The sequence below is a fragment of the Spermophilus citellus genome (genome assembly GCF_964194105.1).
Source record: "Spermophilus citellus genome assembly, chromosome: 9".
In the NCBI taxonomy this organism is placed as follows: Eukaryota; Metazoa; Chordata; class Mammalia; order Rodentia; family Sciuridae; genus Spermophilus; species Spermophilus citellus.
This window is the reverse complement of record NC_138191.1, coordinates 138,772,584-138,788,457: the sequence shown is the minus strand read 5'-3', so window position 1 is coordinate 138,788,457 and position 15,874 is coordinate 138,772,584. Positions and strand designations below refer to the sequence as shown.

At 47.0% G+C, this 15,874-nt stretch overlaps 2 protein-coding genes across 6 annotated transcripts in view; both read right to left on the bottom strand.

Annotated features, from left to right (window-relative positions):
- Positions 1–15,874, bottom strand: part of GNB1 (G protein subunit beta 1) — a 71,388-nt gene that overhangs the window by 16,798 nt on the left and 38,716 nt on the right. For all 5 annotated transcript variants that reach the window (XM_081305203.1, XM_081305202.1, XM_081305200.1 and 2 more), the window contains 3 exons: positions 11,004–11,105; positions 4,829–4,867; positions 2,970–3,076 (listed from right to left, as the gene is read on the bottom strand). In XM_081305203.1, the coding sequence (XP_081161329.1) occupies positions 2,970–3,076; positions 4,829–4,867; positions 11,004–11,060 (203 nt within the window). In that variant the 5' untranslated portion in view covers positions 11,061–11,105. The remainder of the gene's footprint in view (positions 1–2,969; positions 3,077–4,828; positions 4,868–11,003; positions 11,106–15,874) is intronic.
- The window catches only part of LOC308655244 (cyclin-dependent kinase 11B), a 143,784-nt gene that overhangs the window by 89,898 nt on the left and 38,012 nt on the right, over positions 1–15,874 (bottom strand). The gene's annotated exons all lie outside the window — the stretch shown is intronic.

Sequence of the window (15,874 nt, the reverse complement as noted above, 5' to 3'; positions counted from 1 at the left end):
AAGTCAACAAGTTGGGCAAAGAATAAAACCTCAGCACTTTGCTACAAAACCAATGAGAACTAAATCAAAAGCAGAATCCAATCCTATTACTTTGCAGATACTCTTCTCTGGTGACAGGGATGGGACACTGCCTTGTGCATGCTAAGCTGTGTCTACAACAGGCCTGTACCCCAGCCCTCAGGTGCCATTCTTAAGGCCAACTTCTCCAGGTTCAGACCCCATGAGCCTCCACTTCCCTGAGACAGCAAAGGTCCCCTCTGCTGCTCTATTTTTATCTCGCCTTTCTGAGCCTTTATATGAAACATCAGAGCCACCCTTAGCAGCTCATCCTCCCAGTCAAGGGGGGCAGGGGTCACCTTCAGAGAGGTCTCCCGTTCAAAAAGCTTAATAACTGCTGACTTGCCCAGGGGTCAGGGCAACGTTAAGCTGTGTGCTGATCCTCCAGAAGGTGAGAGAAGACAGGACTCCTAATCCCAAGGTCAGGTACCTGTTGAGGAATGAACCCAGCTCACTAAGTCTCCCGAGGTGCCCTCAACACCAAGGCGGGAGCTGGGAGCAAGCCTGAGGACTGCAGGCCACTGAAAAGAGCCATCACAGCCCCAGTGCAGCTCACCGTCATCATCCCAGAGGAGGGTGGGCTCTCGCTGCCGGGCACAGGCCTCAGCAGACTTTTTGAAGAAGGAGAAAGAGAATTAACATTAACCCCCATGCCTGAAATGGTGTCTCCAAAAGCACCACAAACCCACACGTCCTGCACCCAGCACACAGACACAAGCCCTCCCCAGGCTCTCTGGCTTGAAAGGGGAATTGTCAGCACTACCACGACTAAGTGTCCCCATCCTACACAGGAAGGAGCAACCTTGGTCATGACCTCTGGCCCAAGCCACAGAGCCAGGATCGCGCCCAGTGCCTTTTACCCCAGGCAAGGGCTCCACTGTCCTTGTGAGGAACAACCTGTACAGTTGCTCAATGAAGGCAGGAAACTGAGGACGGCAATACAGGAAGACACAAGTCCCAGAAAACCCCAAAACAACTATTTTGGACTTGCATCTCGGAAAACATGGCTACCTAGAAGAAACAACCCCAGAATACTTTGAACAGCAGAGGCCCAGCTCCACACTTGTTCTTTGGTTCTGTTCTGTGGTTGTGTGTTATGAAACACAACGGTTCAGCTTGAAGAATGATAAAGAACAAAGCCACACACCTACCATCTACCCAGGAACAAGGGCACATCAGCAGACACCCAGTGGCCTCTTGGGCACAGGAGTGCCACCATCCTGAACTCAGTCCAGCTAATGTGTGCTCTTCTTCCTCCCGAATCCGGGCTTTCAAGGTCAGACTCCAGTTTGAGACCACATGGAACACGAGTCGCACACAGCAAGTGACCTGGTGCAGTCCACCCACCTTGCCCAGCCCTGCTCTCACGCCACTGCTCAGGCCATTTGCCCGAGTGCACCTGGCCGCAGCTCACATGTACCCTTCAGGCAGGAGCCCACACCAGGCTGGGGAAGGAGAGCACACGGCTGATATGAGCTCTGCAGACAGCATGGCTACAGCGCTGTCCAACCCAACAGCGGACACACAAGGAAGCCATATCCTGCGTCACCATGTACTTCTGCTAACAAATCTAAGGTGGGATTATCAGTAAGGATATTCTTTCTTCTCCCCATTTACAACTTTTAAAAAACTAAACAAAATTACTCTTGGGCTAGGAAAGTAGCTCATTGGTAGAGCATTTGCCTGCCAAGTTCAAAGAACAGGGTTCTGTCCCCAGTTCTGAAAAATATAAGAATGAAAGAACTCCTAATATCATCATCACTAACTACGGTCATGGTGCTGTGTGCTCGTCTCTGAAGTGTACCCTTCCCATCTAGCTGAAACCCTAACCCTCTTGGCAGCAGCTCCTCACGACCCTCTGTTCCTTTTTATTCTCTCTTTGATGCCATCATTAAATGATCACGAGGGCCTATCTGCACATGCAATTGCGGGACCCTGTACAGAACAAACTAAAGATAGAATCCTTTGTTCTCTCCCTATTTACACTCTAAAGCAGACAATTCAAAAAAAGAAAGCCAAGCAGAAAATTCCACTTTGACAACTGAACACACACACACACACACACACACACACACACACACACTAACTACAAGGAAAGGCGTGTTAACACCTGTATGTAGGGTCTGAAAGAGCATGTCATGGTCACACAAACCAAGTAGCAATGTATTTTATTATTTGGGTTGAAAAGCAGAAAAGCCAGGTTTTCTAGTTACCTCTGAAAGAAAAGAGGAAAAGGAGAAGAGTTTAACTAACAGACTCTGCTTTGGCACAGCTGGCCAGTTCAAACAGACAGGATGAGCCGGGTGTGAACAGGGTGAGGAAAGGGAAGGCCAAGGGAGGGAGGGTGGTGGAGGGGAGATACCCAGAGGAAGATGTAGATACCCCTGAGCAAGGGGTAGAACTCAACTCAGAACAGGAGCCATGAGGGGCTTCACCTCCTTGGGGTGGCAAGCAAGTAGAAGGGGACACACAGATCAGGTGGGAAGTTGGGGTCAGTTGCTAAGGTGCACAGCCCCACATGCCTGCCAAGTGAGGGCTGGCGAGACCAACTAAGCCATGCACACTCCAAGTTCCAGTGACCAGAACAGGTCTGGAACCCCCAGGAACATGCTGGGACCAGAGGACCCAGGGCACAGAGAGGGACACAGCTTCCTTGAGGTCCCATGAGCAGCAAACAGCAGAGCTGGAACAAAGGTTCAGAAACCAAAGGACAGGTGAGGGAGAAGGGAGGCAGAGCTGAAGTGGTGACTCTACTGGGGCCATGAGTGCAACCTTGGCCAGTGGAGCCTGTCCAGGGAACGAGTGCCTGTGAGCACTGGACCTCGCCTGCTCGGTGTCTGACCCGACTTCTGAGTCAGCGTTTTCCCCTATAAGAGCAGAACGTGCCACCCTCGCACTGGTCAGGCCCGTACCTGGAATCAGTGCCCCAGTGCATTGCGTAGATCTTGGCCAGGTGCCCCCTCAGTGTTCTCCTGGTGCGCATCTGGATTCTTCCCACAGGGTCGATGTTGTTTGTGATCTTTAAAATAAGAAAGTCAGTGCAGATGAGCATGGGTGAGGAGCAACCCTCCAGCTTCAGGCTCTCTCTCCCACGTGCCAAGACCTAGCTCTTCCATGGCTGTTGGACAGCATTCTGCACCTTCCACTGTAGGCGCACACATCCTCGGCCTTCCTTTCCCTCTCCTGTGCACAGCAGAGGTGCTGGCTTCTCTCTTTCCCCTCACAGGTGAGGTCTACAGAATATGAAGTACCACATTTTGGCTGCTACCCTGCAGCACTCAGTGCCTGCCCAATGTGATGCGGCCACCACCACCAGAGGACAGGAGGCCTGCCCTGGGAGCCCTGCTCCCCAGGTCCCTCCTAGCCCCTGCACACTCACTTCCCTCCTCTAGACCTTTCACACTGACAAGGGTCAGAGTCCACAGCCATGGGCCTGGCTTTTGTCCTGGTCACAGTGCCTACGAGGCCTACCAAGTGATGCTGTGTTGCAGAGGCACTACAGTCCTTGTGCACGCAGTCACCCAGTCCACTGGCTGCCGTGAGCAGGCCGCCAGCCCCATGCTATTGGTGGCTTTGCTCTTTACGACTTGTTCCCTAAGGTCAAACAGTCGGAAACTCCAGATAGGAGCAACTGCCCTTGTCCAGCGTGCCCATGCTGTGAAACACACCATCTGCTCATCAGTCACTGGGCAGCTGCCAGGTTTCCAGCTTAACCTCAACACACTTGCATTGATGGTGGGCCCACGTGGCCCCTCGGCCAGGCACGGTGCAGGCTGTGGGCAGCAACACACACCCCCCCACACACTGGGGCTGCACAGCTATTCCTCTCATTAGTTCCTGCTATGGCCTATTCCTAAGCATGGCGCATGAGCCAATCTCATCACAGGTAAGATGTATAGGATCAGGCCGGTGCATGTGGGGCTTGGTACCACGGCTGCAGGCTCCATGGGGATCTCAGAGCACACCCCAGGGATGAAGGGGCTCCTTAACACTGCTTGTTTGAAAACCAGTTTTCAATTCTCTTGGGCACATATCTAGCAGCAACTGCTAGGTCATATGGTAATCTTACATTTAACTTTTGTTTTAGTTATTTTTTAATCTAATTTGTTAAATATGACAGCAGAATGCATTACAATTCATATTATACATATAGAGCACAATTTTTCATATCTCTGGTTTGTATACATATTAGAGTCAACATTTATGTCTCCATACATGTACTTAGGGTAATGATGTCCATCTCATTCCACCGTCTTTCCTACCCACATAGCCTCTCCTTTCCCCTCCCTCTCCTTTGCTCTAACTAGAGTTTGTCTAATCCTCTCATGCTCCCTGTCCCCATCCCCATTATGAATCATCATCCTTATATCAGAGAAAACATTCAGCACTTGGTTTTTGGGGATTAGCTAACTTCAACATTTAACTTTTTGAGGAATTGCCAAAGTGGACATTACACAGTGAAGTTCTAAGGCAGATTCCATTGATTAGAGAATGGTCAAACCCACCTTAAGACAACAGTATTTTATAACTATCACTTTTGTACCAGGAAGAGATTCTTTAATGCTGGAGAGACACTGCTTTCATTTAGAAAAAAGCCATGGCTCCTCATGCCTAGATTCAGAAGGACTTCTGAATGAAGCACCCTGCAGTGACCTTCCACCTTACTGCACAGGAGCCCCAGGAGCAAGGTCACTCCAGTTCTGTGGGCAGGTGCCAGCCCCCACCAGCCTCTGCCCTGGGAGGGACACTGCGCTGTGCAACTGTTTCCTACCTGGGAGAGAGTTGCATCTGCACATGCTTTTCGAGCATCCTGAAAGACAAGGACAAAGTTAGTTAGTGACATCTCTTACATTCAGTCCCAGGACTCCCCCCACATGCAAGTTTCAGAGAGTCTCCACCAACTGCAAACAGCACGAGCAGAACAGGGTGGGGCAATCTCCCCTGCCTCCCCTCTTCCCCAGTGCACTGTGCTTGTGGACTGCCCAGGCCACCCTGGATAGACACTCATGATACCCAAACCCACCCAAGCCTGCAGTACCCACAGGTCTCAGAACTTCAGGCAGCCCTGGAAAGAACACACTGGAAGCTGGGACAGCAAAGAAAAGCACGGGAACCAACACTGCCTTTCCAGGACCACCATACACGTGCTTTTGTCCAGAGGCACCTGAGGGTAAAAGGGGTGGGCCCCCCAAAAGACCCACTACCCAGGCCAAACAAATGTTCTTCTAGATTGCGTTAACTAAGGACTTTGCTTTCAAGCCATATAATCATTAAATCTAAATTCTATGTAAACAGCAAGGAATCAGGAATCAGACACTCAAACTCTGATTAAATTTCCTGGTCAAAGCTATCCTGTTATCAATCTGTATTCGTTCTTTTTCTTCTTTTGGTGCCGGGGATTGAACTCAGGGGGACTCAACCACTGAGCCACATCTCCAGTTCTCCAGCCCTATTTTGTTTTTTATTTAGAGACAGGTCTCACTGGGTTGCTTAGAACCTCGCTTTTGCATAGGCTGGCTTTGAACTTGTGACCTTCCTGCCTCAGCCTCCCAAGCTGCTGGGATTACAGGCATGTGCCACTGTGCCCGGCTCTTCATTTTTTTAAACCCAGGGGTGCTTTGCCACTGAGCCACATTCCCAGCCCTTTTTATTTTGGAATAAGGTCTTGCTAAGTTGCCCAGGCTGGCCTCAAACTTGCGATCCTCCTGCCTCAGCCTCACCAATGGCTGGGATGACAGGTGTGTGTCACCATACCTGGATATCTATCAATCTGCTTTCATCTCTGTAAACCTATGGAAGCAGGTAAGAACTGTGAAGAGATACACCATGAATGTTAAATTGTTTTCACCACTAAGAAGTGATCAGGGGCTGGGGATGTGGCTCAAGTGGTAGTGCGCTCGCCTGGCATGCGTGCGGCCCGGGTTCGATCCTCAGCACCACATACAAACAAAGATGTTGTGTCCGCCGAAAACTGAGGAATAAATATTGAAGTTCTCTCTCTCAGTTTAAAAAAAAAATTGTTTAAAAAAAATGATCAAAAGTTACTAGAAAATAAGTCCTGAAATCTCAAATCAGCATGTGTTGTTATAAGTAGAAAGCTCTGTATCATGAAGGAAAATGAGGCGACAGCTTTATGAGGTTCAGCATCTGAGTGGAGCGTGACCTGAAGGAACCCACCACAATTCCTAGTAAGAAAACACTTTGCCATCTGACCACCTGTGACCACCATGCCAGCTGGGGCACTGCCAGAGCAGTATTTCAGGACAAACCACCTCACTGGAGGTGACCATTTTTTATGAAGTGGAGGGCAATACTTGGAAACTGATAGCATGGAAATATGCTGATTACTATTACTACATACCAAACCTAGATTCCAAATTCTTCTTTAATGGAAGTTATTAGTGATTCTGCTTGTTATTAAAACACACCAAAAAAGCATTTTTACATCAGTAATAAAATGAGGAGAGCTGGGCTGGGAATGCAGTTCAGCAGCAAAGTGAGCAGCCGCGGGGTCAACTGAAAACAGATTCTGGAGTAAAGTAGATGAGAAAGATTCAGAGTAGCAAGTCTTCTCATCAATTAATTTTTTCTGCCAAGTATGAAGCTTAATATTTATTTCCAAATACATGTGTGTTAATATTACATATGGCTTTTGCTTTAAAAAAGGCACAACAGGAATTTTTGTGTGTGTGTGTGGTGCTGGAGATTGAACCCAGGGCAAGCACTCTACCAACTGAGCTATATCCCCAGCCATACAACAGGAATTTTTTAAACAGAAGAAATAAAATACGGCACCTAAACAGCTTAACCCTGGTTAATTTCTAACATCCATGTGGGCATCTAGACACGCCTAGAGCGGGCTGTGGTGAGACCACTGCTGAAGAGCAGGGAAAGCACAGGCGAGCCCCGGCCTCTCCACTTTGGCCAGCGTGGCTGTCAGGGAGCTCAGTGCCTCTCAGAACACACCCCTTCACCTGCAAGCTGTAGAAAAGCCTCCTGGTGCAAGCCAGCCCTGCACCTGCTAGAGGAGGACAGTGCAACATCCCTCAGTTAACTTCTAGTGCAATGGACACGCACAGAAGAGCACATTGTCCACTCCTCCACTCCATCAGAGGGAATGATCAAACAAACAACCCTTCTCCTATTTTGTGCAGACAAATGTTAGACCCTAAGCAATGCCACAGGAGAGGCTTCACTCTTTTGTTATGCGGGTGTCCTGCTATCTCACACATGGAGCTAAGGCCTGGGCTCTGGCCAATTCCAGTTTCTGTATCATGTGTCCAGGGCAGCTGGTCTGTTCCTGAGTGAGTTGTGCCCTCTGAATATTTAAGCTATGCCTTGTTTCAATCAGCATCTCCAAGAACCCGTGTTTCCTCAATAATACAATCAAAAGAATAATGAAATGTCCTTTGGGGTCTTTTAAGATGAAAATCAAATCTAAGAAAGAAAAAAAAACACCCCTCTTGGAATCACCTGCTGTTTCCTGTTCGCTCTGCAGCTTTAAACAGCATGCCATCCTCAAATACTCAGAAAAAACATACTTTTTGAAAGAAGTTTTCTCTTCCCATTTGGGATAATGGACTCAATGGCCTTCAACTCACCCCCTGGTCCTGTGCAAAGGAGGCAGCACGGTACCGAGTCCTCACTTCAGAGACAAAGCCCAAACCCCAGGCAGGTGTCTATGGAGTAGATCCTCATCAGGATAGCAAGGGTACAGGAATGGCATGGAGCCACGCTGCCCACGATGGGCTCCTGGGCCTTGACCGTGTGCATGTGAAATGCACTGGGGTGAATGGAGGCATTCCCTTGAGGGTGGGCTATGAACTGAACTCTGAAGACAAACATCTCAATAAAAGGGCACCAAGCACATACTAAAACACTGAAAGGAGACTTGCAAGGGCTGCTTGCCTCCACGTTTTTAATATGGCAACAAGAGCATTTATCAAAGGCCATGTGCCACCACGTGGGCCCAGGAGGACCCTGTGCATTCCACATGTGAGGGTGAAAACACAGGAGAGTGTCTCCTGTCAGTCTCCCTCTACCACACAGCCTCTTGTGAACAGAGCTGAGTCCACATTTATGAGCAACAATTTATGAAAAATTTTCACTTGTTAGAAAAACAAAATGTCCCAGGGACTCAGGAGATAGAGGTAGGAGGATCACAAATTCAAGGCCAGCCTGGGCAATTTTTTAGAAAGTACTGGGTCTGCAGCTCAGTGGAGTGTGTGCCAAGCACATGTGAGGACCTGGCTTGGATCCCCAGGATCACAAAAATATCGCAGAGCCATGGAAGGCAACATGTCTTAGCAGGACAGTCACACATGGGCACATGTCCACTCCATCGGGCACACAGGCAGGGCTTCACAACCCCTCAGCCTGTACCACTCTGGTTACTTTCTTAGCCATTGGGTTTTGGGTAAAGAAGAAATATGATCTCAAAAGCAGTAAACCAGTTAGAGTGCTTTGAATTCAGGGAAAATGACTCAATTACACTAACATTAATATTAAGCAACAACATCACAGTTTTGCTTTTTAATTTACCAAAACCAGTGCTTACTTCAAAATGAATTATGTAGAAGCTTAAGAGTTTGTTTTTTGTACTGGAGATTGAAACCCCAGGGGCTTTACCACTGATCTAGACCCCAAGCCCTTTTAATTTTTTCTTTAAATTTTGAGTCAGGGCCTCATTAAGTTGCTGATGCTGGCCATCAATCTGGGATCCTCCTGCCTCAACTTCCTGAGTAGCTGGGATTGTAGGCACATACCACCACTCCCAGCTAGAAGCTTAAGCTTTTAAATCAGACAAATTTTTAGGCAAGACAGGGATGGAAGTTCTCACCTGTGATCCCAGCTACTCTCGGGAGACTGAGGCGGAAGAATCACTTAAGCCCATAAGTTTGAGATCAGTCTGGGTAACAGAGAGAAACTCCATCTCAAAACAAACAACCCCCACAAACCCCAAAAAACCACAAATATAGCTCAGTTATAAAGTTCTTGCTTGCCTGATGGGTATGAGGCCCTAGTAAGATTCCCAGCATCACCAAAAAATAAAATAGAGAAATATCTTTTGGTTTTATTCAAACAAGTATGTCAGGGAATAACTTTATATCAAAGCAAATATTTTAAAATGTATTTCATTAGTCCTGGGTAAAGACACACATTGAGGAAGCCTGACCTAATAAAGCTAATAAAAATCTAGATCCTTCTCACATGCATTGAATTGTAGCAGGCCATTTTAAACATCCAGCTGTAAAATTCCTAAACTAGAGGATATTTTCTATTTTTTTCCAGCTGTAAATTTCAGTAATTCCATTGTCTTTTCTCAAGTCTGAGACAAACGTGGCGAACATGAGGTTGGTGCTTCTTTCTCCCGCAAGGCTGCTAGGCATGACTGGCATGTAGAAGGAAGCCTGCGGCTTTGTCCTGGCACTGCACTCAGAACTGAGCTGCTGTTCAGAAACGTGCTCAACACTGTGACTTCTTGTAAAGGGGTGCTCTGAAGGACAGCCAGAGCCTCACAGAGGAGACCAAGCCAGTCAGAGGAAGTTCTCAACAGACAAAAGCCCAACCGATGCTGGGTTTCTGCTGATGAGCCTGTCTCCTCTTCCCTCATTCATCATGGCAAGAGGGAGGACACACACACTGTTGCATTAATGTGTCTCTAAAAAAAATGTTCACAGAGGGGACCAAGCAGAACTAACTCCTTTTAGATCAACCTCTCCCTTATAAAAAGCCTGTGGATTCTGCAATTTAGCAATAGGTGTCGGGTGGGGGTATGGCTTAGTGGTAGAATTTGCCTTTTAGACAAGAGAACCCAAGTGTCATCCCAGCACTATCAAAACAAGAAAGCAGGAAAGCAAGAGAGAGTTAAATGGCCACTTAAATGTGGCCTTTTGTTAACCTTTATTTGTTTATTTTTACGTGGTGCTGGTGAGCGCTCCACCACTGAGCCACAACTGCAGTCCGGAGAATTCAATGTTTTAGAATTCCGTTGAAGTTATTCATTGTTCGGTTTTAACCTCAATCAGATACATCTAGCTTTCAGTCTCTCAAAAGTCGTAGGTTCCCACAGCCATCCCTAGGGAATACTCCTCTTTGAAATTAAGAAAAGAAAAGAAAGAAAAGGCACAGATAAAATACTTTTGCTTTGTTGTTGTTAAAGCTCTTGTCTGAAAGCACCTTGTCTACCCTCAAGTTGGTAGCCATTATCTTCAGGGGAAGGGGCAGAATTCACCCTGTGATACAGTGACCAAGTCACAAAACTATTTCCCAAGTGAAGACAAAAAGCACAGAAGAGCCAGGCACGGTGGTACATGCCTGCAATCCCAGCTATATGGGAGGCTAAGGCAGGAGAGTCACAGTTTCAAGGAAGCCTGGGCAACAAAATTAAATAAAAGGGCTGGGGATGCCTCTCAGTGGTAGAACATCATGGGTTCAATCCCCAGTACCAAAGAAAAAAAGAAAAGAAGACAAGGAGTGGTGGTGGTGGTGGTAAAACAGACCTTTCTGAATTCTACAGAAACATTTCATATGTATTCAAATAACCAATAATTATAATGTGCATGAAAACAAAGTACTGGATCTAAGACTAGCACATGCTGAGCCAAATTCAGATTCAATTTCAACCGGATGAGGTAGCAAATGCCTGTAATCCCAGCAGCTCGGGAGACTGAGGCAGGAGGATCATGAGTTCAAAGCCAGCCTCAGCAATGGCGAGGTGCTAAGCAACTCAATGAGACCCTGTCTCTAAATAAAATACAAAATAGGGCTGGGATGTGGCTCAGTGGACAAGTGCCATTGAATTTAATCCCTGGTACCAAAAAAGAGAAAAAGATTCCATTTCTGTCCGAAAGACCAAAAGCCTGGCTCTATAACCCCCTTCCTGTGATGGTACCGTCTGGTCTGAACCACATGACTAGTGAGCCTGGACACATGCAGGTACGTACTCTGATTTGGTTTTTCAGTTGTTCCGCCTCCTGCCGCAACTGGTCAAGTTCACTCATCTTCAGGTCTTAGTGCTTTCAGTGCCACCTCAAAGAATCCGTGATCTGAGACAGAAACAGCACAAAAAAATTGGTAAGTGAAGATGACCAATTACACACTGGCTTTGCATAATGTGACCATGTCTCACAGGACTTTGATAGTGGATTGAAAAAAGAAAACTTGTTTTAGCACTCTTCAGGAAAATGCAAATGCTTAACACTGTCGTTTTCTGAGTCTCCCCTATAAACCAAGAACACAAGACTAACGTTTAGAGTAGACACCACACCAAATGCCAGGGGCAGTTACCTTAGGAAACAACCACAGCTATTTGGCAAACTAGCACCTTGAAGCCACAGCAGTAACCACAAAGATGCCAGGATGTCCACACAGCAATCCTGAAAGGACAGAGGTAGTATCCAGCAGTCCTTCATTCCCACCAAAATGGGCCTTCTGGGCCCAGTGGAATCAGGCTAGTGGGAGCCCGTATGCCTGCCCAGTTCCCTTATCAAGAGTCTACCAAAACCGTCCTCTTGAAAAGCCTTTTCCCAAGAGGATATCACAGGAGATGGCATTTCTGATTAGGATCTTCACTGCTGAGTCAGTCATAAATAAGACCAGAGCCTTATTCAGCTGGAACCACCTTATTCACTTCGGAACGTCAGCTCTTACATGCAAACACGGTTCCCACACGGATCTCAGTTTCTCATGCAAGTCACACAGGCTCACAACTTTACCATCACAATTCCATGTAAAAGTATTAGGGTTACTACACTATACATCAAATATCTAATGTCCCCGAGATTTAAACACATCTGGGGGGCTTTATCTGAATGACCCACAAAGCCTAGTTTTTTAATGTTCCTCATCACCTTCCTCTGCACAAAAGCATCCAAAATTCATCATCCCTTGCTCCTCATTGCCAAGTCCTGATGTGTGCTCACTGATGACACCAGTCTCTCTTCAAACAACAAAGTGCCTTTGGGGGCTTCACCCGGCTTAGCAGGGACACAGGGGTGAGTGTGCCAATCAGCACTGGAAACTGCAAAAAAGTGTCAGTTAAACACCGAACTCAGGGAACCAGAGTACTCTCAAACTCACAAGTGGTGAGAGTGAGTCCGCAGAACTACCAAGAAAGGCCTGCACAGCTCGGCTGTGACCTGAGGCAGAGTCCCCAACACGCAGACCAGGACCTGCGGTTGCTACGGTCTAGGAAAGCTCAGTGTACAGCAAGTTTCAGAAAGACTGCTGACCCTGGGGGCTGCTTCTCCAGGCATTCCTCATGAGGGACAGGAGCCACGAGGAAAGCTCCATAGGAAGAGGGCCCAGGCCCAGGCTGCCTGTGTGAACAAAGTGTAGTTGGCACAGGACAAGGCAAGTTCACTGGGCAGGCCACTCTCGTAGGGAAAGACTGGGAGTCCCTCTTTTCTTTCTTGAGACACGGACTCGCTTTTTTTCCTAGGCTGGTCTTGAACTGCTGGGCTCAGACAATCCTCTGGTCTCAGCTTCTTTTGTAGAGGGACAATAAGTGTGAACCACCATGCCTGGCTCTAACTCTTTAGCACACAAGCCTAAGGACTGCAATTTATGAACATCACCATGTGAGAGCAAGAAGGATCAACAGAGTACGAAACCATGTTTAGAACTGAAAGCTGGTTCACACGACTGCCCTGCTTGCATTTCATAGCAGGTTACAGTGCCAGTTTTTCCCAGTCCAGCACCCCAACAGAATGGTTCTCAGTTGTAAAGAGGCTCCTCCATCCCACCATCTGGAGGCAGTGTGAGGAAAAGGGGCAGTCAGGGTCATCAGGAGGCACAGTTCTAGTCAACAGGCAATTTAGTCAGGTGCAGTGTCATGCACCTGTGATCCTCGCAACTCAGGATCCTGTGGCAGGATTCCAAGTTCAGCCCAGCTTTAGCAACTAGAGAAAAACTAGAAAATGTAAATTTTAAAAATTTTAAATGCCTGGGGCTGGGGTTAGGGCTCAGCGGTAAGAGTGCTCACCTCGCATGTGCAAGGCCCAGGGTTCGATCCTCAGCACCACATAAAAATAAATAAATAAAATGAAGTTATTGGGTACAACTACAAAAAAAATATTTTAAAAAATTTAAATGCCTGTCAATAAATTTCTTTCTCACTAGTCTTTGTAAAGATGAAAAATTTAAACACTATTTTCCACAACAAAATCTGGAAGGGGGTTTTACAGCTGAACTGCTCTGGCCCACCTGCAGGTCACAGGCACATGGCCCCAGCTGAGCTGCAGGGCAATGGATGGCACACACCGTGAGCAGGCCACCTTCTGTTTATCACATCGAAGGCTTTCCCCACCTGCTCAAGTTCACGGTCACTGTGAAGAGACAGCAGGGGAACAAGCAGACCAGCCCATAAGGCAGGATGCCCTTCCACGTGAAGAGGACAGGCAGCAGTGCCAATACTAGATCATCTTTTTTTCTACACATAGGAAAAAAGACCAGCAGTGGCTGTTTTGCAAGAAGGCACAGGAAGAGCGGGGCAGTTTCTACTCTTCCCTGGGGGTTCATAAGTGGTCTGCTTGCCACCAGCTCCCCAAATTAACAGCTTCTCTATGGAGTCAAGAAGCATTTACATTATTTTCTCTACATGTTTTGGTTTAAAAAAAGGGGGGGGCTACTGTTAACTTTTTATAATTGCTAGATAAAGTGTGCTGTATCACTGATAATAATGAAATAACAATGCAAAAATTGGGGGGATTGTTAATTATATATTAAATTTAAAAATAACATAGATTTGAATGCAATACTTCTAGTTGTTTTAGAAGAATATATACTTAGAGGCTAACTACACTTTCATGAGAATCGTTGGCCATGTTTTTCTATCGAGTCTCCCAGCGTTGGTAAAGCTGCTCATACTACTTTCAAAGTTTAAGAATGAAATGTCTGTTAAAAAGTCCTACTTACATTTACTCACTACTGCTTTTCTCCAGGCTGTGCCTTGTCCCCCAGCTCTTCTGGGAAGCCACACCATCAATTCTGCCTGCCTGGGGCTGCTCTCCTCCAACACACCCAGGTAAGCTCTGGTCCTGCTGAGGCCGCACTTTCCACCTTAATCCTCTAAGACAGGTCCTGCTGAGGTCTCATGTCTGCTCATGACCCACATCTGCCAGTAGTTTTTATTTAGAACTTTTGTTTTAGAAATACTACTCATAGAAATTTAAATGATTTAAAAGCAGCAGACTGGGAGTGCAGTTTATTAGTGCCTAGCATGCATAAGGCCCTGACTTTGATCCCCAGCACCACAAAATACAAAAACTAGAAAATGTGTACTAAAGGGATCTGCCCCTACTTGAGATGGCATGCAACACCTCTGTAAGCCGCGTGTTGGCAGGGTTCTCCCAGAATAACATTCCACACGTGTGGCACCATGCTTGACAGGAAGTGCCTCTACCACCTCCTGACAAACTCAGGACAGTGGCATGTGCTTCGGACCAAGGCCCCTGAATGAAGCGGAGAATGAATGCCGACCACCACTGACAGTGCCCCCCAGGGGCACCAGGCTGCAACAGCTACTACAGGGGCCACACGCATGGAAATGCGCTCAAGATTCTGGTTTTGCAAACGTGAAGATTATGACCCTCACACTAAAGCACTCTTCTCTGGTCTGGCTACCGCAGAATGGGAACAGTGTTATCTATGTTACAGAGCTGAAATGAAGATTATACACACACACACACACACACACACACACACATACATGATGCCTACGCCGACATCTGAGCAGCAGTCAGGTGAGAGCGCGCACTGCTGGTCTTGGCTGGAAGCGCAGTCTTCAACAGCGGTGATCCCTAACATCACACTCCTGTGACCAGGGAAAGAGGGAAGATATGTGGATTCAGGCAGTTAAGGGATACCCTGACCAAGCAGAAAGCAGACTTGTGGAAGGAGTCACATGAACTGTGCAACTCTGTAGGTGTGACAACAGCAGTACACGTTTAATGGGGCTGTATCATTTAAAGACAACAATGAAATCTCTGAAGAACAAAATGGTATCTCTGAAATTTGCTTTGAAACAACCAAGAAGGGAAATAGAGGGGGGCACATAGAAACAAGGCCAGCTAAAGCAAGTAATAGTTTAGTCTGCTGATGGAATTTCTTATGCAGATACTTTTGTATGTATTTCAATTTTCCATTGAAAACCACTTTTTAAACTGGATGTGATGGTGCACACCTGTAATCCCAGCTACCTTGAAGGCTGAGGCAGGAGGATTGCAAGTTTGAGGCCAGTCTGGGCAATTTAGCAAGACCTATCTCAATGTAAAAATTCAAAAGGGCTGAGGAATATCCCCCCAAAATAAACAAACAAAAATCACTTTTTTTTTTTTAAAGAGAGAGTGAGTGAGAGAGAGAATTTTTTAATATTTATTTTTTAGTTTTCGGCGGACACAACATCTTTGTTTGTATGTGGTGCTAAGGATCGAACCTGGGCCGCACGCATGCCAGGCGAGCGCGCTACCACTTGAGCCACATCCCCAGCCTCCAAAAATCACTTCTTAAGATACTGGGGTCTGCTGGGCATGGAGGCATACATCTGTAATCCTAGTGGCTCAGGAGGCTGAGGCAGGAGAATCTCAAGTTTTGAGGCTAGACCAAGCACCTTAGTGATTGATGTAGCTCAGTGGTAAAGCACCCCAGTACCAAAACAACAAGGACAACAGAGGAAGAAGGAGAAGGGGAGGGGGAGGAGGAGGGGGAGGGGGAGGGGGAGGGGGGGAGGGAGGGAAGGAAGGAAGGAAAAAAGAGAAAGAAATAAGAAGAAAAATGCTGGGATCTTGGATCTCAATTCAAAATCCAAATGTACAAA